The following is a 26,354-nucleotide window of genomic DNA, read 5'->3' on the forward strand; positions in this document are numbered from 1 at the left end:
AATCACCTGAATTAGGGACTCAAATGATTGAAGACTGGATCAAAAGCTGAGTTATATGGTTTGTATTCTGAGATGCAAAAAAAAAGTATATGTAAAATAACGTTTGCAGCTAATCGTTTTCATAGTGGTCATTGCAACATTTTTCTCTAATCGATTCTTTGGTTTGTCACCTTTACCCAAAGACATTATGCTAATCTATAATGCGAAATTGATTTCGAAATGGGAATTAAATGACCGCAAATGGGTGGGCTTCCCAATGCTAAGAGTAAAAAGCTAATGCAACGGGTACAATTATTACTCACACTGGGATCGCTTGATTTATTTTTCGGAAAGAAAAACGAAGTTCGCTCCACACAATCTCCACAAGATCTGAAATAGCTCCTTGTTTCTTTCTTAACGTTCAAGCCTTCAACCAGGTGAAAAGGTTTTCAGCCGAAGACAAGAAGTCATCGCTGAAGTCATGTCATGCTTTAGGGACAGTGTCAACCAAACAGCTGCCGGTGCCACCAACAGCACTTCATCTTTATACGTCCCTGAACCTCAAGTATCACGGATTATTCGAATAGTCTTGTTCAGCCTGATAGCAGTGCTCTCTCTGGTTGGAAACTATGTAGTGTGTCGAGCAGTCTGGAGGCAGCCTGGAACTAAACCGTTTGCACACTACTTAGTCAGCAACTTGGCTTTCGCTGAAATTCTCAGCACGGTTTCTACGGTCTTCACAATCCACGCCGACGAGCCGCCATTTTCTTGGAAGCTGGGATACGTTATGTGCAAGATTCTGGATCCTTTACAAATGACAAGTGTGCTGGTTATCACAACAACATTAGCCATTCTTTCTTTTTATCGCTGTCTTCTCGTCAAACCACTGGTCGCCAAACCAACTCCTCGAAAAATCTGTTGTCTTATAATTGTCACATGGGTGGGGTCTATCGGGCTAACGGTCCCCGCATCAGTTTTCCGTGTTGTGAATTTGTACGGTGACAACTGCGAGATTCACGCGTGCGAAGAAATATTTCCAGAAGGCTATGCACACTACCAAGATGCTTATACAGTCGTTCTGTTTGTGATCAACTTTGCCATGCCACTTGTCATAATGGCGATATCCTACGCTTTGGTGAGCAAAAAACTCAGGGAGCACATATTTGTCATCGAGAGACTTCGAGACGCACAAAACAAATCCCTTACAGCGGTTCAACTCTCCACGTGTGTAGAGGACATGAACCAAGAAAAAATAGAGCTCGTCAACATTGCAATCAATGATAAGACAGAAACGGTGGAGAGAAAAACAGAAAAAATGAATAACGCTCTCCGTGGAAATTCTGAAGAAGGTAACAACGAAAACACCCACAATCTATTGCGTAATCAAAATGAATTGACGAGGAACAACAAAAGTAACTTTGAACTAGAGAGTGACTTGCTGAGAATGGTATTCGTCATTGTGTTGATTTTTGTTGTGTGCTACATTCCTTTCCAAGTTCAGTTCCTTTTGCATGAATTTAAAGTGGAGACGTTTTTAGTCTGGCAGCATCGTTTCACTTTTACCAGGTTTGTTTTTATTCTGACCTGCTTGCCAAGCGCCTTGCATCCTGTGTTTTATGGAGTGATGAGCAAGTTTTATCGGAAAGCTTTTATCAGAATGATTTCCTGTCGAGGCACAAAATAATTCTTCGTCCTAGTTTTACATTCAAACCATAGGGAAGATATTTGTTTACAAACATTGATTTTTTTAATTTAAATTTTCCAAACGCCCTGAATAGTTCTCGGTTGGCGTTGACGTTTTTAACCCAAACATCTTTGTTTACTACTGAAAAGCTCATGCTTGAACGTTTTTCATGAAGTTATATGAGAACAACGTGAAACTGTGGGGTTTATTACTTCGGTTGACTTGGGTCTCCAGGAGACGTTTCATATTATTATTATGGAAATTATAGTATTTCGATGATTTTGTTTCAATTTTTGCAATATTGTTTTTAACATTTTCAATTAGCTGTCGTTTAGAGTCATTCAACTGACTCTTCTCGTTAGATAGACCTATTAAGGATAGCTTTCCAAAAAGCTTAACACAAAGATTTCAATGACTAGGGTGTTATGATATTTACTATTCACCGGTAAATGTTAGTTGTAGCTATAGATTCGATACAGTTGCAATCCTTAGTGGTTGGAAGTAATTATTTGTTATTGTACTTAAAGAAAAGTAAAAGCGTTGAAGACTGAATAGCTTCATCTTCTTGAAGCCCCTCAGTACCGGCTCGTTCCCCGTTTTAGCCTGCCATATGCCTTACCCGGGCTAAATACAAATAGGTGTTTGCAAAAAGCAATTTCCAAGTTACCTTGTGCCTCTGTTTCAAAACGAGTCTTGTTGCAAAACCTTTTATACGGTTTGGTTTACATGAAAATGAATATGTAGACGCAACTCATTTTCATATGAATGGTTTCGCAGAAAGACTCGTTTTGACACAGAAGCAAACGGGCAACTCGGAAACGGCCTATTTATCTTGAACTTGTTCACCAGTTGTACGATACCTAACCCGAACCCAGTCGTCAGTTTTCTGGTTGAAAAATAAATAGGCGATCAAGCCAAGGAGCCCAGCACGTAATTGCTCTCGCTCCAGACCACCTTGGATAAACTGTGTATAGTTTTGTGACCAGAGAAATAGCGGCTGGTTATTAGTCAAGTTTATGTGCATTGGAAACCCTCATTTCGAGAAAGCGAAGTAGGCATATGTACGAATTGCGGACCTATGTGTATCAGTCCTCATCAATTGGCTACCATCGATGTAATAAACGTCAGCTTGATGCGTGGCCATGAACATGATTATTCAGTTTGCTTTGTTTGTGTCATCTAGCCTATTGCTCACTACTTGCCGAAAAAGTTTGATGAATTGGAAGTCTCGAGGAAGTCTCTAGATTAGATTTTGCAGCCCAAATCTCACTTTCATTTCTCCGTGTCTCACTTCCTTTAAGCTGGTAACTATAATTTATAGTAAATTTAAATTTTCTCCTTATGGCAGCCTTGTACTAAACACCATGTAATTGTTTGAGCAGCTGTTCTCACCTTGGCTTCTGAATCAAAAGCTTCTTCTGTTTAATGGTTGCTAAATTTAAATAACAAAACTAATTTGACACCAATGTTTTTGAGCAGCAAACATAGCCCCCTGAAACCTCAGATCCCCTTGTATTCTTGGTTTTCAATCATGGCAAACATTATCAATGTATCGAACTTTGATTGGATTAAAGACAAAGCGCATCCTAATGTGAAACAGGGGATCGCTCACGTCAAACCGAAGGAGGGCCGGATGACAAATCTAATCAAGGCAACCATGAAGGAAGAATTGTGGAGAATTGTAACTAACTGACTGTACAGTTCGAAACAGCTGGACAATTTCAGATCGATTTATGGAACAGTTCTCCCTTAGCAACTCGCGATAGCTGAGTAAGTATGATGAATGCTGCTTTAAAAGTGACTTTGTTAAAAAATATTGGCGTTCCAAACGCCATGTGATTCAGTGTATGTGATTATCATTTGAAATGTAATGCAGACTGTTACTAAAGCGATCAGTCTGTGCATAATCCAGTAAGCATTCCATATTTGAGTGGAAGCCACGGTTGAATGATTGTGGCACTATTCAGTTCAATTTCCAAAATTCAAACCCTACAATCAAATCCGCTCTGAATCAATAATAAAAGCCATCATCGTTATTTGGACGGAACACTTGACACATTTTGACTGTAATATGTTCATGTTCCATTCAACGTTCACTGTACATGAAAACGCCAAACAGTTTAGTGAAGTCTAACGGTCGGTTCAAACCGGTCAAGGCATTTAAACTAGCTGAAACTATGTATATGTCTCAATCGATACAATCACTGCCATTAGCAGTTCCAAGGATTCTACAGAAGCACGACATAAAGGATTACTTAGCGGAGATTTATGACGTCTCTCTCTTTCAGTGTGTCTGTTCGGGTTTCCTTTCAATACTCAGTAATGTGGAATGCTGACTAAATAATGAAGTTGTTACGGTCAAAATAACACACATTACACCACAAGTAAATTACAGTAATTGGTTAAGGTGCTTAAAATAGATAATAAACAATTATTGGATGAGGTTTTTGTGATATCCAGAACTGATAATCAAGGTCGAGGTAGGGGTTATCAGCCAAAGCCGAAGGCTGAGGCTGATAACCCTTACCGAAACGATATGTATAATAACAACTATTATTATACATCGAACTCACTTTCTCTTTTCTGATTGGCCGAAAGCATACAGTGAATTTTCGAAATCAGCGCTTGTGACGTCGTCTCTGGAGATTATACAATAATCATGTCAAGGACACTCAAGGTCACGGGTAATCATCTCATGTATGACCGCGGAGCATGATTCCTAAGTAAAATCATGTCAAGTTCGCGCGCTTTGTTTTACTTGGCGTCAGCGAAGAAGCAAAAACATGACTTCCATTTTTTTTTCGTTAAATGTATAATAAAATGGTAACCCTCGGTAAGGGTCATCAGCCTCAGTCTTCGGCTTCGGCTGATAACTCCTACCTCGACCTTGATTATTCTGGATATCACACAAATCCCTCGTCCAATAATTTTTTAGAATATGTTTATGATTAATGTTTAATAATATTTTGTCATGCTAGTGCAAGTAAATAAATCACAGAAATAGTTAGATAACTCGGTTTCGGAAACAGATCAGTTCACAGAAGATAGTGTCAAGATAATCCCTCTTATTAGAGATGTGCTCAGTTCTCCGGCGGGTTATGTTCCCAGTGCCTTGGGTAAATATTTTCGTGAAGGAAAAAAGACGTTGAAAGCGACTCAAACTGTCCTAGTGAGCAGCATTTGCTTCACAAGATTGAATATTTCTTGATCGTCCTGGAATTTCCGAGTGGTAATAAAATCTACATCGGGGGGGGGGGGGGGGGGATTAACACTTATACGCTTCATAATGATGAAATAGAGTCTTTGTAGAGCTAACTGTACATCAACTTCTTAAATTGCATGGCATCGGGAAGGCCTCAAACTTGCTTGTGGCTCACAAAAAAACTTGTTTACATATCGTATATTGTCACAAGTTGCTAATGGTTGATCCAGGTCTAACCCCTATTGTGGTCCTATGTATAAGCAACTAATAAGCTAAAATCCACCCTTTCGTTCTGGAACCTTTTAACACCAACACGTGAAGATTCTTGAAAACGCTCTGGCAAATATGCTGTTCATAGCACCGTAACAAATCGGGTGAACAGCGCTCGGTAAACATTTGAGAATAAACAAGTAATCGCGCAAGAGTTGGTGATAATAAAATTTCCAGTTTTCGATTCCTCCGAAGTACTCCCACAGGAACATGACCTGATATGGAGTGTAACAAACCACAAATGTTAAGATTATTACAAAAATCATTCTCAATAACTGATTTTCAGCTTTTTGGACGGTTAGTTGTCTTTTCCTTCGCCTATTTTTAATGTTCCCTTCCAGATGAAGTGTTTGCGCTTCCGCCTTGATATTTGGTCTTCCATCCGCCAGCCGTGGACTGGAGTTTGGACTGGCATTTGCATTATCGGCTTGCACATGTTCAGCTGCATTTGCGGCGGAAGATATAAATGAGCTCATGTCGATCTGATCATTTTCTGTTTTATGAACAAACACCTTCAATTTGATGGCCAAGGCTATGTAAGCCGACAGGATAACACAGTAGGGCACAGCGAACGTGAAAATAAGCCGCACTACGGTGTATTTGTTATAACCAGGGGTGTCAGATTTTTTGTCCCCTAAGAAGTATGACCTGCATTCGAAGTCCCCTGTCGAATATCGTACTAGTCTACGCGTGACAAAAAGTGGCAGTGTTATTGCGAGGGCCATTAGCCGCACTCCAGCAATTATGAGCGCCTTCACGAGCCCAGATGGTCTTGTTTTGTTGAGCGTAGCTCGGTAGCGGTAAACCGCGATGATAGCCAACGAATTGGTTATCACACACATGGTAAGCACAAGAAGCGGATTGGTCAAGACGCAGGCTGTTTTTCCAAGAGTCCAGGTGCCCGTTTCTTCGTAAAACACGATGATGGATATACACAATGAGTTGATTAACTCGGCTACAGCTACGTTTGCTACTAAATCGTAGGAGAAAGGTTTACGATACGATATCTTCAACACAGTTTTACAAACCATAAAGTTACCTACGACGCTGCTAAAAATCACCATCGAAATCAACGTTAGACGAAAAATTTTCAAGCCATTTGGTTCCTGGAAGACTTTCGTTGTATTTCCTGACGCTTCTGTGTAGAAGTTGAAGCCGTATTGAGTCGCATTCATTGTTGCTACTTGACCAGGCGAGGGTGAATCAGACGACTGAGACAGAAACTAATTACACGTCGTATAGGTAGAAATTTCAGCTTTAGATAAGTAAACGAGCTCATGACATCGCATCAAACCAGAATTAAACATTCACACTGTGGGCGGGTCGTGGTAAAAGGTTGTTTATTGTTTCTATTGAAGCCACTGACAGTCTATTTTGTCTGTTATTTCGACGAATTTGTAAATTCGTGGAGTGTCAGGAACGGTTCACTTGTTGTTTCTTGGAGCTTGTGTGGAGATCAACGTTGCCATAAAATGTATTGAGTTAAATTCAATTCATTGTTGTTGCTTGCAAAGAAACGTGAGGGTGATGAAACTCTGTCTGTGAATAGCCAAGAGTGATAGATGTAGCTGGAGGTTTAAGTTTAGATCAGTAATGACTCGTAACGCAGTGCCTTCATGAGCGAATTGATCATGCACGACATCAGCACCGCATCATCCTGAAATACCATAATCAGTAATATATTCCGCAGAAGCGCTGGAAGCGGTTCTTAGCTTAGATTGTATTGACAGCTTTGCTTTGGCCTTTTCATAAAAAGCCCGCTTTTTACTGAGAGTAATTGCCTGCTCTGACATTTCGGCAAGTTTGTCAACTTGTGAATGGCAAGAAGTATATTGCTAGCACGACGGCATTGGTGAATATTTTCATTACAAAATGGTCTTTTTAGCTGGACTATAGCCTTTTGTCATTAACTGATTTTAATTGATCTACGATTACTCTTTCACCGGCAAAGCCGGAGATATTTAAAAAGATATATTTTTCGATTTATGATTAGATTTTTGCATTATAACTCTAGGTTCAGTACTGAACAGAAAAATATTACTGGTGTACTGTCTAAAGGAGCCTGAAAATAAGAGTTTATTATCGCGATGCAGCTGTTCTTTAACATCATCATCACTCTATATTACACATCACTCAACTTCCTTTGGTTTAAGAGCTGCTCCGCCCACTTTTTAGTTTGCTGTGGTGTTAAAACCAAGCCACCCGAAACCTGCAGTGTCGATGCAGTGCCCACGAGAGCTGAATTAGTCGCTTCCAAAAGCGCCATGTGACCGAATGGTTCTGAATACAATAATATTTGGATTATGATTCCACCTCAGACATGTCTTAAAGTAACATCCACTGGGATTTAGCATTAAAACAACTTAGTATATATTTTGCAACTGTGGAAGCAGCTGTAAACTGAAAAGGCAATTTAATATGTTCTACAACACATTTGTAATAGATAGTAGGCAAGGTAAAAGGCTCAAGCGATTGAACGTGCAGACGTGATCTTCCGCTTTTTGTAAAACAAAACAATCTTAAGTTGTTGAAAATGATTTACAATGCTCAAATTCTTCAGTTACGCTTAATATTCAAGCTAAAAAGAACTTTCTTGAGCGTTTTCTTATCACAACATTTATCCTGGAGAGATGGCCATGACGAAAATTTATCAAGCAGCTAGTGGACGTAGGCTGGCGGCGTCAAAAAGGCAAAGTTGTATTTAATGGATCTACTTGTTGACTTCCAGTACAAGTCACTAAGCTAAAGTTTAGTCCACAATTGCGATGTTAAACACGAGTTGTAAGTAAACTTCACGAATAGCATAATTTTTGATAATGCTACGGCCTTTTACACCTCTTGTGTGGCCTTCAGTTTTCAGTTGTGCAGTGGTTGTACGGTGGTGTGACAGCTATCCTCTACTGTAACGGTAACAGCAGTTTTAGTCCTGCGCGGCAGAACCTCTACAGCTCTTAGCGGTTTTATTCTGTATAGAAAGTAGGTTATAAAGTGGTATTGTGAAACACGGCAGATTGAAACCGGCAGAGGTGAGTCTTCAACTCAGACAAACATACAAGATAAAAACCTATTTTGTCCTCCTCAAATATTTCATCAGCTGAATCTAAGGTCATGTTATGTTATCAATCCCCAGTATCCTTTGGTAGTGTTTTTTTTTGGAGCTGTGTTCATCCGGAAAAAATATCTGGACAGAAGGCTTACAAAATGAGAGAAAACAATGATATCTAGATCTTTCGGGAAGAGGCGCTGTCTTACTGAAATAGAGTTATGAGGTTTTAAAATGAGTTATTTTTCTTTATAATTTCCACACCCGTTTTTAGACATGAACGCTAGCGTACCAAGGCGGCAATTTGATTTTTGTCGTTTGAATGTTTTAATATACTTCATTTTTTAACTCTTTGTTTGAGCCGGATTTTAATACTGGAAGATGAGGAGACCCTATGCCACAACTTCATTTCAGATTAAAACATGGTAAAACGCTACCCTTCGGGTAGAAGAGAGTAACGGGCTTTGCCGCCCCACCTCAAACGAGATAACACGCATACCTCGAACATCGATCATAAGACCAGGTGCATTTTTCATTACGAAGTTATCTGTCTAGAAACACTTGCGGTTGCAAAACTCGCGTTAATTAGTAATAGCATGATATACCCTTAACTCTTATACGCCCACCTCGCGGTTACCGATGGGCCTATCAATCTGTAAACAAAAAAATTATTTCCGACTTTAAGACCCCCGGACAGTATGTCTAGTTTAAAATGAAATGAATTTGATTGATTTTATGTTTTGAAGTTTAATTAAAAAACCTTAAATGAAAAACTAGTCAACACGCAGCTCATTTCCGAAGCGTTTTTTTCATTCCACTTATAACAACCCTCCCCCTGACTTGTGTAAGCACATGGCGTATATGCCACAGTTCACGATATTAAAACCGGTCGCTGTCTTCACAAATTAACGCACTACTATTTAGTTCAAAAGTTATAAATTGCAAATAAAATTGTGCCTTAAAGTCAAATATGTAACATTACGTTTCGGGCCCGATTCTCCATCATAGTTAAGGTGGTATGGTACCCTCAAATGGACCAAAAAGTTTGTTTAAATATGGTGAAGAAAGATCAATTGTGTGCTATTGCACTCAAGAAGAGAAATTAAATTTCTAGAGTTTTACTCAAAATGGTTGCTATGGAAACCAGCCACAGCCTTTTGAGGTAGTGTTTTACAGTATTGACGCCAACACTTCCTGCTCTTTTACAAAACAAGATTTGACTGTCAAATAAGCATATCGTGTACGTTTCTGTTTTGTTCAGTGCAATGAACCTAAGTTTTGACAGTTAACTCTTATTTTCAGTGCTTTCTACAGGCTTTATTTGGAAATAACCTTATTTTTTTACCACACCCAGTGGACAAATCATCTCATGTCACGTGACAGACGTTAAAATGTTACGATTTTTTAGGTTTATAACATCACGACACTATTGGTCTTTGATGAGCCCAAGTTTCGGAAATTCTACTTAAAAACCTTGCAAAGTAGAAATGTTGGCGCGGAGTCAGCCGGTACAAAAGTAAACTTTTGAAAAAAAATGCACTTTAAGTTTCTTACACGAAGAATTAAGCATATAACAAGCCACAAATAGCGGGGGGGGGGGGGGGGGGGTGCAGATTGGATCTCGGGGGAGGGGGTGCAATGGTTGTTCTATTTTGTAAAAAGTTACCGCAGTTGTGGGAAATATTCCTTTTCATAAGGGAAATGAATTAGCCTGTGATGGCAAAGCTTTTCACAACCAATCATACCAATAGAGTTGTCCATGTCTTTAAAGTTTTTTCTAAATAGTTTCGTTCATATTTGTTAAAACTAAACTATATTTTTGGTCACGTTCGTATAGCAAACAGTCGTTGCTATGGCCGTTGCTACATGAAAAAACATATACCACTGTGCACTTTCCTTAAATTTCACACTCATCTTGAAGAAAATTCGGCAAGATCGTTTCAGAGTTTTTTTGACAAGTCCTTAAGGGTCTTAAGTCTGGTATTTCCAAGAAATTGAATTTTTCATGAACATCGCCATATTTTAGGGTATCATACCCCCTTAAGTTTTGGTACTTCTGTATTTAGTTAGCCTTACCATCGACTACCACGTAATCTTGCATCGTTGAATATACATCTGTATTCCTTCACATTCAAGAGTGACCTGTTTATCTATGACATATTAAAACAGCCAAAGAGACAACGGTAAACATTGAGCTTCAATATTCCGGCGGAATTTTATCCTTATATACCCATTATCACTAAACGTTGACAGTAAACCTACAAACAGCCGAAAGTTTAGCCGTCAGAGGTATTTTTTTTAAATATCAACCGTCGGAGGCATTGAGGCCCTCCTTATAGCCTGGGAAAGCAGATTTTTTATTTATTTATTTTGTTTTGTTTGCACAAACTCGAGAATGAATCTTTTGCCTTTCTAGACTGTAAATATACCAAAATAGTCACGAAAAAGAAAACCTCCAGATTATAGGGATTATTTCACGATTCGGTACAAGTGCAAGCTCTGATGTAGTCCACTCAATCTCATTACTTATAAGCCATTCAGATGTGAGTAGATAACTCGTGCGCCCAGTCCAGAATAAAACCGTCAGGCCAATTGAAATAATAGATTCGATGTTCAATCTTGAATTCGACATATTCAGTGTAAATCTGTTAATTGACATCTTCCGTGACATTTGGGCATCGGAAATTCTGCCAGCCTTTGTGTCGGCTGCGCTGTATGGTTACAGAAAGACTAACAGTACACTTTCTCAAAATTATAATCTATGATTACTGAAGATACTGAGATACACTTGGTTGATCCAAAAACGAAAATGTTCCTTATGCATGGAGTCGGAATTTCACCTCTATCTCGTCTCGTTTTCGCAAACGACCGCGAAATTTTTAAAGGAAAGGGTCAGCTGCAAGCTTCCGATTGTTTTATAAACAATGAAACTGAATGCCATCGGTCGAAAGAAGGTATTTTTTTTACGCGGGTGAAATGGGAACCTAAGCCTGCTTTCTTGAAAGGGAGCCTGAAAAAAATATTCATTGCAAGAAACAACATAATAGGATTTTGTAAAAAAGAAAAGTCAACAAAAGGGCGTGGTGAGGATCCGTTAACTACCCCGGCCATCCGGAGACAAATATCCGTGTCGGTAAAGAAGCTAAACTACGTGGCTTGCAAAAAGTAATTTCAATAAAACGTGTAAACAGTCATTGAGAAATGTCTTCGTTACCTCTGTTAATTAAAATTATGTCAACAGCTGCAGGCTGGAAAGGAGAAGCAAAAATCATATATTTATTATTCGTTACCTGAAATAGTTGCATTAGGTAAATAATAGTGAATATCTTGACACAATTCTTGCTTCAGGTACTGTACGCCGCGGAAAGAACGCCACAAAAACACGAAGGTAAGAGAATTCTGTAAAAATATTTAATTGAACGTGCTTACTTCATTTGTACTTTTTTAGCGGGAATCCGAGAACATTGATATAGAAAAAGTTCAACAAGCTAAAGAAAAAAAAGAAAATAACTTATTTTGCAAACGAGTTGCTTGGCCGACCCAATGTTTTTTGATAGAGTAAAAAAACAGCCTGATTCAAGGTCTATTCTCTTTTAAGTCCTTTATTTCTTGATTTTCCTTCATTTTTGTTTAATACATTCGAAAGTAGCTCTGATATTTAAATCATCCACGTCAACGCTTTCAAACAACTTTTGAAGTCGATCACGAGATCGCGCTACAGAATAGCAGTCCTTCCGCACGTCGAAACATGGACGTATTTATCTTTCGCCCAACCCGCTGATCCAGTGTCACGAGAGAGAGGTGATGGCAAACGACGCACTTTATTGGAAAAGGTCGATACGCCGTAAATACAGCGTTATACACGACTATGTTTTTTTAAAACTCGATAGAAACAGGGAGAAAATGTTTTCTATTTCTTTTCGAAAATCCTGTAAGAAAAAGAAAGGAAAAATCGTTCGTTTAATTCGATTATCAAAATGAAAGTTGTATTTGCTCGCACCATCATTCAGGTCAGCAGTTGGTGCTAGTTCTGTGTTTCTATCAAGTTATTTTTTTAATAAAAATGTCTATTTGGAATACTTTCTCACTGGAAGTAAATTGGCGTCATAATCACGTTTAAGATCGATTTGCAGCCATTAAGACCCAGGCATTAAAACCAGAGAATTTAATTACATCTAGAAGTCGTCACTCTTTGCAGCTAATTCCATCGCAGCAGTAGGAGGACATTAATTTAAAATAATGGGCGTGGTGTCATTAAGGTGGCTCAAAACAGTTTCCAGCAGTTAGATTTTGATGGGTCGTTGTGACCACTCTTTATCACTTGATGCTACAACCATGGTATCAAAAAGCTCCCCAGTGATTGGTGAGTCTTCAGCTAGGTATCCAGAGATAGATCCTACTGATTTACTCGAGATGACGGAGAATAATCAGAACAACAACACTCAAAGAAGCACAAAAACCTGGGTTAAAGCGTTTGACCTGTTTGATATTTGCCTCGTTCATCTGTTTCTGGATGCCATATAATTAATGGGTAATAGGACTATATGCTTATCCAATTTGGAAATAATTGGGTGAGAAAAATTCCTCTGACTGCCAAATTGGCCTCGGCCTACGACCTCGTCTAATTTGGCAGTCCTCGGAATTTTCCTCATCCAGTTATTTCCAAATTGGACAGCATGTAGTCCTATTACATATACAAATGTCCGACGCTGCCAAAACACAGTTTTTTATTCCAACAAGCTGATTTTTTTACATGCAAAAGTTTCACCTTTCTTCAATATTTTAAAGATTTAACAGTTAAATTTTGTCAACGTTTGACGGAGTTATGAGTTTTTTAAAATAACTCCTGCCGAACTCCGGAATGTGTGAAGCGTAACTAAGATACCAAAAGTTAAAAGCTATTTCCGCAAATGTGTGACCTGATCTAGGATCAAGTCTATGCAGGAGCCATGGCTCCTGGTCCGATGATAACTCAAAAGTACCAAAATCAATGTAAAAATGGATACAATAAAATGTGTGCGCACTCTCCATTGCACGCCTCACAGAGCTCCACGAATTTGCCGAATATTCGCCATTTTGATGGTAAACAAGGATAATTAACGACGGTCGCACCTGTAACCAATATACATGAACCTTAAACGCTTAGAAATAAAACAACCACCACTACAGGTCAGATTGTGGATTTTAAATGAGATTTTCCTCGGTTTAGCCGTTGTTTCAGGAAAAATCTACCTTCAGTCGGCCTTTTAAACAGTATAAATGATGATAACCTTCCCACCATCGATAAATGGAACTACCCTTATGGGAAAAATCGCAGATTTAGGCCATAAATAAAGTAAGGGCATTGGAAAGCGGGCCGCACATCCCGACCCAATTTTTCTGGGAGCACCACCTCCTACCCCTCCTCCCTCGGGACGTGCACATAGGAATACCGCATATAAAGGTAATTCTCAAAAAGAATGTGAAAGGCAGGAAAAGTTTTACATGTGAGCAGCATTTGCACGCATTTTACATTTTGAATTTTCGGGGGCAAATTCCCATCCCGCGGGCCAAAAATGGTGCTCAAATGCCCCACCTTAGGGTCGTATTAGGCGATCAAATGGCCCTTCACGTGCTTAAAAAAATCACTTATAGAATAGAAATCTACGTGACTTGAAAATGCCATTACACTTCAAATAAAGTACAGGGCGTTTGCAGGCTCTTTCACCCCAGCAGCAGTGTCACTGACGGACATGATTTTCCCTTAGAATTCCTCTTGATCAACGTTAAGAAAACGCGGAAATTTTGGTCAATTTCACCCCACCCCACCCACCCTTTTCATACAATGCCAAATTCACCACCCTATAAATTTTGAGCAACGTTATCAAATTCCCCCGTCCCTGGTCACATTAACGAATCAAATACCACAAGTATGCTCAGTGTTGATCTTTCTACTTGATCGATACATTACTCAACAATGATTTTATGCAGTGGTGGATCGAGAGAAGGTCAAAATGGGATGTAACGCTTGCGGCGACTTAAAAACGAGTCAAACTTGGAGGTGTGTCGCTTAAAAGCGTGTCTGCTAAGTGTCGGGACTATCTTACGGGTCGTCTGTCACACCCTGTTTCAAATTTATAGGGTGATGAATTTGGCACTGTATGGGAGGGGTGGGGTGGGGTTAAATTGAACAAAATTTCCGCGTTTTGTTACGTTGATCGCGAGGAATTTTAAGGGAAGATCGTGCCCGTCAGTGAAATAAATAAATAAATGCGAAATAAATTTAAAAACTAGTTTTATAAAAATAGTTTGAAAAAAGGCATTATAAACTAAACTAAAAGCAAAGTTGTCCATGGCCTATCGTTGCCATAGGAAACGAAAACAAAATAGTTGGTCGTGGCTTATCACTGCCTAAAACTTGATCGTTATTTTTTTCTCTTCAAGTTTTCTCGACTCCGTTGCTTTTCTAACTCAAATAAGTGCGTGGAGTTTTGCGTCAATAACAATGAATAAAGAAGAAAATTGTTTGATTGTTTTGGTTTTCAATCACTTGAAGCGCGTAGTTTTTATGGATTTGAAATTAAATTGAATTTGAGTGAAAAAATGGAGGAAATCAGATATTTTTTTGATCGATCCATACAATTTCTCTAAGTATACTTTGTGTACTCTCGACCCCTGATGGTGGGGGGGGGGGGGGAGGGGGGGGGGCAAGATAAGGAATCTCAGGTTTCTGATCGCTTTTATTCCATGAGGTTGCGAGATTTCTCAGAATTTGCTTGACATATCACTTTCATCTTGGGGAGGGACTGGATGTGATTTTGACTCATGCTCAATGCCCCCCCCCCCCCGCCATTCCTGGACGCGGTAATATGCCCAAAGCTACAAGATTGCTAGTGGACTATTCCGCTGAAAGTTTTCATTTTATCAATCTTGAGCATCAGTTTACTTTTTTCTTTTAGCGCTTGCAAAATTGGCTGCTTTGCTCCGCAAGAAAAATGGCGATCTTAATGTCATGTAATAAATCCTTAATAATGACCAGCCTTGCTTGGATCATTATCAATTGCTGGGCAAAGTCCCTTATATAAAAACTTCAAATTATCATTTACTTATAAAGGTCCACAGAGTTGAAATGAATATGTCCCGTGTAGCTCGATTCATTCGCAAATTTAAATTTCTCACGGTTGCACAGGTTTCTGAAAGTTAAGGTATCATGGTAGGTGGATTGACAGTGTTTGGAAATCGCGATCTTAACGCTGGCGCTTTGAAAGAAAACCCCATCAACCTATACATTTTCTGAAACCTTAATAGTTATAGAATACAATCATATCTTTGAAATTTTCTAAAAAGTTATTGTCGCAGTGATATTAAAAGAGATACCCAGAAACACTGCTTCGCTTAAACTGGTTCGCTTCCGCGCGTGAATTATCGGAGTGGCGCGATTTACATCGGAAATGTTTTCTCAGACATCAGTCTCAAAAATCGTGTCTGCGATTTTCCAGATGTGGTTTGGTTTTTTTTCTACAGCCTCCTAAACTTTGATATTTTTAATGCGGACGTTTCCTTCTACAAAAGAGGCCATAACTTTGAAACAGAATCGAAATTAAACAAAGCCCGACACGGTTTTTCGAAGGAGGTATCCTAGAACGTACCTGCCGATTTTAAGCCAATTCCATCGGAAGACGCGCGTAAACGAACTGAAAATGTTCATCCTTATATGCAGTTTTATTTTATCGAGAAAAACACGAAAAACCTTTTTATGAGATTTGTATGAATAGGTGTTAAAAATCCCCTCCGCACTGACAGATGTCGGCATGGGTCAGTTTACCACAACAATGGGTTATAACAACTTGAAATAAAAAAAAAATTCTACTGACTGGAATGTTTCGATAACAAAAGACCTACAGAAATACTTCAACCTGCAAAAACGGCTTTCAAAAGGAAGTGTTCGTTTATCAAGGGGGACTGGTGAATACAACACGTGTTCATAAATGATGTCAGCCTCTTTAAGACTTCCTCTGTAGATCACAACAGGAAGTTTAGTCTAGTTTAAATATTGCTCAGTTTAAATTCATTTAAATAGGATAATTTAAGATGGTTTTCCACCCCACAAAAACTAATTATTTTCCAAAAAATATATTAAGGGACAGCTTTGATGCTATGTTAAAGGAGTTCGCAGCATGAAAAGAAAAACAGATCCTTATTCTAAAAATGAAAGGAACTAAGAAAAAGTTGTTTCGTATAGAGGTAAAGTTAGAAGCATAAAAATGCATTAAGGTGAGAGATATGAATTTAACAATGACTAGTAAATGCATCAATTCAATCAAACCTGTCATAACAATTAAAGAGGGTGGAGCCCGGCCTGAACTTTGCGTGAAGAGAAGGTTTTAAACAACGCACTCATTTCCTCTGGTCTCTTCCTTCCCGCTTTGCTTACAGCTTACGGCTCTTTGTCAGATGACGCCAAGTAGATAAAAGGTACAAAACACAAACCGCGGTGATAAACATGGAACCAAAACGCATGTTAAACAAAGTTAATTTCCTTGACGTTTCGTATGTACAACATACATCTTCAGAAGTGACTTCTGAAGATGTATGTTGTACATACGAAACGTCAAGGAAATTAACTTTGTTTAACATGCGTTTTGGTTCCATGTTTATCACCGCGGTTTGTGTTTTGTTTCTTTTAAAGCTACGATGGCCAAGGAAAAAGAGTTTTTAGATAAAAGGTCTCCAAAACATAGAAATTACGACCCATTTTATTTTTTTTTTTTTTACTAAAACATTCATGATATGCAATGGATTCAGTCTGACTACAGATTATATTTCTTGTGACTTTTTTTATTCTGGTTATCGCGTTTAAAGCAAACCACTGTCTACGCATTATTCCTTACTGTTCCTGATATTAGCACATGTCCCATACATTATAAAAGCCACAAAAGTCATAAAAATGTCTTTTAAAGGGCACTTACTTTGCCGGTTTTGGATGGCAAAAATTGATATTAAATTAACGTGGTTCTGAAGACTAAACAGCAGACACACCAGTTTGAAAACCATTTTTCTCGATTCAACCCGTCAGGGGGACAGGAAGGCAACATGGGAGGAAAATAGCAAATTATTTCCGTAGATTTCTTTAGGCTTTGAAACAGACACTCTTCAACAGAACTACAGTACTTTTTAGCTTACACTGTCGTTTAAACTGAGCCTGTTACTGGCAATGCCTTTTAAATAGAGTAATTAATTCATTTTAGATTCTCTTATTTTACCCTTCGAGGCCTCCGGTGTAAAGGCGTGCCTTTGTAGAGCAGTATGTGTGGTGATTTTGGAAATGTTTTAAAGGAAGACCGACACTATTTTTTATTTTAAATGACGCATTCTTAGCCAGCAATGGTCGGAAAGCTGCATTTTAGATATCACGCCCCCACTAAATGAAGGAGAAAATTCAAGAAAGTTTAATGAATGACTTTCAAACTGAGCTTTAATTGCTTGCCAATTGCTTGAAAATTATTTTCATGGAACGATGTGAAAAAAGATGAACATGTTCCTTTTATCGACAGAAAGCTCCTAGTCCTGGAAAATAAATGGAACAAAATAAAATCAAAGGGTTAAATATTGCTGTATCATTCATGGCACATACATTTTAGCGTGTCACCGAGTTTATTTTTGGTCAAGATATTCTTTTCTCGTCGAGGCAAAACAATAAAAGTATAATAGTTATTTAATAGGATGCAGATGAACCGCCTTTTTGCTAGAGGCAAAGATCAAATGTATCCGGCTTAGCAGGTTTTAAGGTTTCCATATTTTCGTGACGATAAGAGGCACAAAATGATTTCCAGGAAAACTGTAGCATTACAGCGGAAAGTAAATCAATCCTCCCTGGTGATAATGTGACCATTTTTCTAAGATCAAATTCTTTATTTCAATAGAGCAAACCTATGAAAATTCTTAAATCGTTACTTAATAGAATGCAAATGAGCCATTTTACTGTGGTCAGAATTAATGCATCCGGTTTTTTTTTCAAAGGGCACCGTTTTATGATACTCGAGTACCTAAAGGAGAAAAAGATCCATTCATTTAAAAGAAAACTATTTGCATTACAGATTTCCACAAAAACGTGACAATTTCAGTCTGTGTGCAGTGTTGACCCTGTCACCACAAGACATACAGTTTGGAGGAGAATTGGAAACGTAAAATCCTCTTTGAGGGAACAAACCGACGATTCTTTTGAACATGTCATGCTTTAGGGACAGTATCAACCAAACAGCTGCCGGTGCCACCAACAGCACTTCATCTTTATACGTTCCTGAACCTCAAGTATCACGGATTATTCGAACAGTCTTGTTCAGCCTGATAGTAGTGTTCTCTTTGGTTGGAAACTATGTAGTGTGTCGAGCAGTCTGGAGGCAACCCGGAACAAAACCGTTTGCACACTACTTAGTCAGCAACTTGGCTTTCGCTGAAATTCTCAGCACAGTTTCTACGGTCTTCACAATCCACGCCGACGAGCCGCCATTTTCTTGGAAGCTGGGATACGTTATGTGCAAGATTTTGCCTCCTTTACAAATGACAAGTGTGCTGGTTATCACAACAACATTAGCCATTCTTTCCGTTTATCGCTGTCTTCTCCTTGTCAAGCCACTGGTCGCCAAACCAACTCCTCGACAAATCTGCTGTCTTATAATTGCCACATGGGTGGGGTCTATTGGGCTATCGGTTCCCACATTAGTTTTCCGTGTTGTGAATTCGTACGGTGACAACTGCGAGATTCATGCGTGCGAAGAAATATTTCCAGAAGGCTATGCACACTACCAAGATGCTTATTCAGTCGTTCTGTTTGTGATCAACTTTGCCCTGCCACTTGTCATAATGGCGACATCTTACGCTTTGGTGAGCAAGAAAATCAGGGAACACATCTTTGTCATTGCGAAGCTTCGAGACGAGCAGAACAAGGCGCTTTCGTCCGTCACCCGCCAGTCCTTGTGTACCGACGAGCAAGGAGGCAGCTTGTTGAGCCAAACAGGAGGAGAAAACCACGAGGATATCGACTTGATGGCCATTGCAGTTGACGGCAAGAAAGAAAAGGTAAAATATCATCAACGAAAGGGAAGCCCGACTTATCAAAATCTGGAAGAACAAGGCGACAAACCGGATTCACAAGAAACAAACAACGGAACACCACCATCCAACAACAAAACATTTGAACTCGAGAACGATGTACTGAGAATGGTATTTGTCATTGTGCTGATTTTTGTTGTGTGCTACATTCCTTTTCAGGTTCAGTACCTTTTGCATGAATTTAAAGTGGAGGCGTTTTTAAACTGGCCTCATCGTTTCACTTTTATCAGTATTGTTTTTACTCTGACTTTGTTGCCAAGCGCTCTGCATCCAATCTGTTACGGCATGATGAGCAAGTTTTATCATAAAGCGTTTATTAGAATGGTAGCCTGCAGACGAAACACAAACCAAGATGTTTAGACTACTGGTTGTGTGACCTTTAAAGCAAGTCCTGTTCATTTCTCTGTGGTAAAACGAAAAGCAGTAATTTTAATATATAACAGCCGGCCCTCAGTAGATATAGACACGCCGTACAAATCCTAAACAAGCCTTAGGGCTTTTTGCCTTTTATTTACAGAGCGGGCTTAACTTAGGGGAGGGAGAGCGAGATTATCATTGGAGGAATTGCTACTTTTTGTAATGGTAGGTAAGTAACGTCTGTCATACCAGCCAAGTGGCCCAACAGACCGAAGCTTATCCCGGTTACCGTAGCATGAAGCGACTAGGAATATTTCTACTCCCCCCTGGATGGGATGCTAGTCCATCGCAGGGCTACCCCCCAGCATTAAATTCGCCGGTACCCTTTTATACACCTTGATGGAGAGAGGCATTGTGAGAGTAAAGTTTCTAGCCCAAGAACACAACACAATGTCCCCGGCCAGGGCTCGTACCCGGCCTGCTCGATCCGGAGACGAGCGCACTAACCATGAGGCCTCCGCGCCTCCCTACTTTTTGCAATCGCTCAGTACGTGATAGATCACTTTTTTGTCGAAAAATGTTTAGGTGCATAAGTAAGTAATGAAACTTAAAGTATGATATTGTGACGTAAAAATTGAATATAAGCTATTTATTAGGGAGCTATATTACTATATTATTGTCAGAGAGCTTTTGAGTGAAACATTTTGGAGACTTATTCTGGTAGGTTAACCGCTCATGTCAAAATGGCAAAATAAACCAAGAAATACGTCTCATAAAGCCCCAGACGCTAGAGTGCTATGAATGGGGAACCGGATTCAAACCATTGACAGAGTGCACAAGGGGTCCAGAAACAAGAAGAAGAAGGTAATGCAAATGTATGCATCTACAAACGGTTAGAATGTTAGGTGGCTCAGCTGTAATGTCGAGGTGATGGGCCGCCTCCAACCAACCAGGATTCATTTATCCGCCTTAATTTGGAACGAGACTCTAGTGCAAAAAATAACGATAAATTCGGATTTTTTCGGAGATTACTGAATACTGTTTGATAACCAAGTTCTGAAAATGGTCGCTAGCACATCATGTTCCAAGAGCATCAGTTCTACGCAATGCCGGGGGGGGGGGGGGGGGGCGGGGCGGGGGATAAACTGAAAACTTTATTCACAACTATTCAATATTCTTAGCCAATAATAATCCACGAGTATGTAATCTCTATTTTCGGGTCGACATTAATTAATTATTCAGCTGTCTGTGGCCAGTATTCGTTATTTCAAGAAGAATTCAATTAGCCTAAATATAGGTAGGAATACTATGCTTAAGTCAAGGTTAAGTAAGCCATTAATGTAAATCATTCGAGGAGAAAAAATTACCATGGTTCTACATTAGAAACTCAAACAGTTTATCAGGATCAATCGTGTCAGTTCATAATATCCTAGCTAGAGCAGGTTATGCCATGTATTTATGCAGGAAAACCGAAGTAAATTGCTGTAAACTACCACTGCCTCTGTTGTCATTTGTAGATGATATGCGCACGAAGTTAACCAAACATTGGTGTCGACACTTCGTGCTCCATAAGGTTGACACAGTTTTTTCGTATTATGCACCTTTTTGGGGGTGGGGGGGGGGGGGTTAATGGCAATCTACTACCCCTTCCGTGACAAACCTCTGACTTGCAGTATCCAGAGTAGTTTTCTTCGCTGTTCCAAGGTTTCTGTTGCTGTTTGACAAATTCATGCCTCGAGGCGTGTACATCAAGGTTTTCCCGTTATAAAATCAGTGTTTTCGGATGGACTGTACTGCAGAATCGGAAGTCTAATTCCAGGTTCTGCCCTCCAAATCTGAACAGGGCTGAATGGCCATCTGAATCACATCCAACGTTTTTCGGCGGGAAAAATTCGTCGTAGCTGTATAACTAATGCCGGGAACCATTTCAAGGGGGATACAAAAGTCGGAGACCAGTAAAACATTCAGAACTTGGGTCCAACAGTGGTGTTGAATCCAAAAATACAACCAGAACGAACCGAAGACGGTATTCGGTGTCTCACCATCGGGGCCGTAACGGAAAAACAATTTACAAAACACCTGTGTAGCGATGTTTCCTGTGACGTCACGCCTAGGTCACGTGGGGTTGTTTATTTCTATGGCTGGCAAAAACATAGTCTCCTCCGCAGCCGTTTTTTGGGATGTCACGCAACGCTGACATCCCCAAAAACGGCTGCGGAGGGGACTAGCGAAAACACGATGTGGCTTGATGTTTCCTTCTAAATTTACTGCCTAAGAAAAGGGTTCGTGGAGAAAATGCCGGTGAGCTGCTGCGTGATAAATTGTACAAATCGGTTCACGAATGCATCGGGAATAAATTTTTTTAGATTTCCTGAAAGTGAACCAAAGCGGACCGCTTGGATCAACGCAGTTCGTTGGAAGGATTGGACGCCGTCCGAGTCCTCACGAGTCCGCATCGTGCGGCTGATCTTTAATTCTCTGGGACAGAATTACTTTCCCGTTAATGAAGCAGTAAGGGATATTGTCTCCAAATGAATGACACCACAATGGTTTAACGTGGCCACTGATGACAAACTGCTAAGCTTCAAGCGACTTGAAGGCCTTTAGACTCTCCTTCGTGTAAATTCCCGGTAGTCTCCTCCGCAGCCGTGGGGGAGCGTTGCGTAATATCCCAAAAAACGGCTGCGGAGGAGACTAAATTCCCGGCGTTTCGATTAAATACGTGTACAGATCCCCAAATGTTAAATCTGGCCAAGAACTGGGATGATTTGTCCATCCTTTCAAATTGTATGGGTCGGGAAGGCTACTTGCACCTTTGCTGTCGCTTAATTTAAAATGATATCGCGAGACTTTCTACGTACTCGGAATCGCACTTAAAAGCCATGAAAACAAAACGAAGCCGGCTTTTTGCCAACCACTAAAGTGCGCATGTCTAAGAATGACGTCAATGTTTATAAACAAGAAACATCGCTAGTGCAAGCTAAATGTAATGCTAGTCTTTATATAGATGATCTAACCTTTCGTTTACTAACGCTAAACCGCTATTACGGAGCTTAAGCAATCCACGACGACGACGGCTGCGAGAACATCACCAAACAAAAGGTTTAATATAGTAAATGGTTTGAACCTAAGAGTATCAGTAGTTCGTATAGTGTGATCGTCCGGGTGAGGGTAGTTCTTAAAAGAACTGTTGTCGGTGATTGACGTTTCGACAACATCAGCGGAAGTCATTTTCAGAGTCAAGTGAATGATGTTTGTCAGTCGATGATGTTATAAGTCTGGTCCGTTGAACGTAATTGGTCAGTTTAGCCATGATGGTATTGGCTGAAAGACTCGTGTTAAGTTTGTAATCAGTCATCATTGGTCGGTTTCAATCCGTCTATTGTTAGTCAAACAGAAGACCAAACAATATACAGAAAACCCGCTCACCGCAAAGTTACAAAACCCAAATCTAAATTCTACCTTATCCTGGGTTAGCTTAATCGGGCTCTGAACAACCTGGCCCAGGAGCTACGCTTCTAGGATGGCCTAAATCTCAATAATAATTATTATTATTATTCTACATATTATGTAAAGGATTGTGAATGTTGTTACCTGGAAGCAGTGCTCGTAAAAAATCGCGTTCTCTGTTCAAAGTTTTGTTCAGTCAACAAACTTCTGCAAGCTTGAATTCAGTCTTTCTAAGAAAGGGAGGGGTTGCTCAAAGCCCGATTAAGCTAGAATTTTTATTTCGGTTTTGTAACTTTTCGTTGAAGTTTTCTGTTTATAGTGTTTGTCCTTCCGTTTTGAATTTAACTAATCTCATGCTACACAAAACGTAACATGGGCAGGCACAGACATTTTCGTACAAGAAAAATTAATGCTCCGGTTCACTTTTAATCCTATGCAAATTTTTCTTTTACTTATCTTTAATTTAAATTTGGTTGTTACTACTATTCCAAACGGTCACTTCTGAGGATGTATGTCGAAATTTTGTTTTCCAAAATGCGTTTTATTGTCATGTTTGTCACCGCAGTTTGTGTGTTATTTCTTATTAAGCTACGATGGCCAAAGAAAAAGGGTATTTTAAAAGACAGATTCAAATCATGACTGAGTACCTTCACTAGGAAATAAGATACTCCTAAAGCTCCAAGATAAAGATGTCAATCCACCGTAGGAAATAAATTGGCGGCTGTACATTTTACCACAATACCTTTCGAACCCAACACAGCCTATAGGGCACAAAGCAAGAGACCATGACAAAGAAAACCAAATTTTTACAATATTTGTCCCTGTACTAAGGACATTGAGTAGCCTATGTTTGAAGATTTTATAGCGTTTCTGTACGTTTTTATGGACGTTGTTAAGGTTTTCGTGCGCTAAGAACTATGGGCAAATGTACCACTCGCCATCTTTTTTTCTACGGAGGATTGTTCTAGGCAGAGCTATTTTAATCTTTTCTTAGCCAGATTTTCCAAGACAAAACTTGAAAAAGTCTGGAGACTTCACGTCACAACTTTGAACATGCCTAGACCATTACCCAGCGCGCCATTTATGTCTTCAGTGTGCTTATATATAAATTTTTGAACAAAACTAAACTAAACCATTATATTTTACATTTCTAACAATGAAAATGTTTCTTTAAGTTTTTCCTATTCAAAGATAGCGCCCCTTTAACCAATGCAGAACTGTTACGAATCTCAAGACATTTTCGATAAGCCTGGAAGAGTACGTTAATTATTTATTTTTTAATTTTGTTTCGAGTTCTGCTTCACCTCTACTCGAAACTGCCGAATTCCATTTTTCATTATAGTTTCGTCGGGAATTCCTATCACATTTTTTCTCGCATCTTGCTTTTCCTCCTGTTATTAATGCAGAATGCACTATTGGGACGGTTTTCGGGGCTGCCTGCCGCTAAGGGCTAAGTCACTAATTCGCTAAGGTGTTAACTTAAATGTTTGTTTAATTAATTAATTAATTTCAATTAATTAATTAGTCTAGAGACAAGGAAATGGTGGGGGTGAGCTGGGTACACGTGTACCCCACGTAAAACGTGTTATTTCTTTGTCAGTTGGGACACAGGCGGCCCAAGCTCACGATGCGAGGAGTGATTATTTATTTATTTTTTTAATCTTTATACGAACGTTCAGCGCGTGAAACGTGGCAAATTTACCGCCGACATCTACTATTACATAACCACCGAGTTTGGTTAAGCGAAACGTGACCTTCGCCTTGCAGCATATGGTGGTGTTGTGTTACAACAGTTTGAATTTATAAAGGTTTGGGGACCGTTCATTTTTTATGAGGGAGGGGGAGCTGGTGGGATTTGGGAAGCACCATTTAAAAACCGCATGACCCCCCCTCAGCTTACAAATTTTTTCATGTGCCCCCCCCTTATAGCGGTCATTTTTTGGGATGACCCCCCCCCCCGAAAAAAAAATTGAACAAACAATATTTAGATTTCAACTTTTTTAATATTTCTCTATTATCCCCCTACTTCACGTTTTGTGCTCACTGTGAAGACAATATTTACAATCCCTATACTACAGAGAGCTGTTGTTCGAAAAACAAATCAAAAGAAAGAGAAGTCAATTTCGGATCTCCTAGTTATGGCTCGCTCTGAGCGTGTGGCATTTGGCCTCTCATTGGCATCTCCCTCATCTGAATTGATGAATGCCCACAGTTTTAATGTAAAACAGATCAAATGTATAGAAGCTAAGTTGACGAAGGTCACGCAGGACATGGAAGTACTAGAAAATAAGAGCAATTATAACAGCATATTCAAGGGCATACTCAAACATGCACAGCACATCAACAAAAGGAGAAGGAAAAAAGAAAACCGCAGAAAGTCAAATGAAAGAAATAGGAAGCGGACTGAAAACAACGTCCAACGAGTTTATGGAATCTGTGTTGGAAACCCGCTAGGAAATGATCTTCCACAATGCCTTGTGTACCCTCGTAGAACGGCCGTCCCGGAAGGGTGTATTAAAGTTGAGGATATTGCCACGTCGTTATTTAGAAGAGATGGGCCATACATCGCACAGCTCTTGGAAGGGAATTATTTCACCAATGCTGCAAGAAGCAGAATCACCACCAACCTTGAGCAGGAAGTCAGAGATTATGTTTACACCTTCATGTACCCTGAAGAGTACACTCTGACGGAAAGCATTGCTGCTTCTTGCAGCATCGGTGAAAGAGACTCCCATAGCAGCACAAGCGGCGACGAAGAACTCGACGACAGCGAAGATGAAGATGAGTGCCAGTGAAAGTTACATTCGAAAATAACAGTGTTAAATACTTCTTTTCAGTAGCTACAAATGCTTTTTTGTCGCCAAACGTTTTTTTAAAGCAGAAGGAAAGTTTGTAATAAATTTGTATCCTGCCCTCTATGTTTATTCTATAGCAATTTGTTTGATATTCAAACATTATGCCATTTTAAAGTTTTACTAAAATATTTCACGTGACCCCTCCTTTTTCCCTTATTTTTTTGGGATGGCCCCCCCTCGAAAGCCATTTTTTTTCGCATGGTCCCCCCCCCAAATCCCACCAGCCCCCCCTACCTGATAAAAAATGAACGGTCCCTTGTATGGGGAAAAACGTTAATCGACATTATAGCTGAAATTATGATATTTTTGCAATAAAAATGACTTACCATAATGCCTTGTTGTCTTCTCTATTGTCATCTCGCTTTTCAGCTCGATCCGAAGCCTTTTAAGCAAGTTGTCGCTTTGTGGTTTTCCTCTACTGAT

At 39.6% G+C, this 26,354-nt stretch overlaps 3 protein-coding genes and 1 long non-coding RNA gene across 4 annotated transcripts; 3 read left to right on the plus strand and 1 right to left on the minus strand.

Annotated features, from left to right (window-relative positions):
* The first annotated feature begins 231 nt into the window (after positions 1–231).
* LOC149097367 (orexin receptor type 2-like) lies at positions 232–2,215 on the plus strand. Its single transcript, XM_089280426.1, has one exon. The coding sequence runs from the start codon at positions 461–463 to the stop codon at positions 1,661–1,663; it is 1,203 nt and encodes a 400-aa protein (XP_089136552.1). The 5' UTR covers positions 232–460; the 3' UTR covers positions 1,664–2,215.
* Positions 2,216–3,183: 968 nt separating this feature from the next.
* LOC149097368 (uncharacterized) lies at positions 3,184–11,688 on the plus strand. Its single transcript, XR_016204314.1, has 2 exons — positions 3,184–3,433; positions 11,527–11,688. It is a non-coding gene; the product is annotated as an uncharacterized LOC149097368 (long non-coding RNA).
* Positions 3,722–6,835, minus strand: LOC149097369 (uncharacterized). The gene has a single exon (XM_089280526.1). It carries the CDS (start codon positions 6,308–6,310, stop codon positions 5,168–5,170), a length of 1,143 nt encoding a protein of 380 aa, XP_089136652.1. The 5' UTR covers positions 6,311–6,835; the 3' UTR covers positions 3,722–5,167.
* Positions 11,689–18,174: 6,486 nt separating the features above from the next.
* On the plus strand, positions 18,175–20,735 carry LOC149097370 (bombesin receptor subtype-3-like). The gene has a single exon (XM_089280386.1). It carries the CDS (start codon positions 18,385–18,387, stop codon positions 19,627–19,629), a length of 1,245 nt encoding a protein of 414 aa, XP_089136512.1. The 5' UTR covers positions 18,175–18,384; the 3' UTR covers positions 19,630–20,735.
* The last annotated feature ends 5,619 nt before the right edge of the window (positions 20,736–26,354 follow it).

This window comes from Orbicella faveolata, unplaced genomic scaffold, assembly GCF_042242905.1.
Source record: "Orbicella faveolata isolate gen_17 unplaced genomic scaffold, um_ofav_v1 contig_47, whole genome shotgun sequence".
NCBI classification, from domain to species: Eukaryota; Metazoa; Cnidaria; class Anthozoa; order Scleractinia; family Merulinidae; genus Orbicella; species Orbicella faveolata.

Excerpts from the sequence above, each read along its gene's own strand:
- LOC149097369 (XM_089280526.1), bottom strand. The coding sequence starts at position 6,310 with ATGAATGCGACTCAATACGGCTTCAACTTCTACACAGAAGCGTCAGGA.
- LOC149097367 (XM_089280426.1), top strand. The coding sequence starts at position 461 with ATGTCATGCTTTAGGGACAGTGTCAACCAAACAGCTGCCGGTGCCACC.
- LOC149097370 (XM_089280386.1), top strand. The coding sequence starts at position 18,385 with ATGTCATGCTTTAGGGACAGTATCAACCAAACAGCTGCCGGTGCCACC.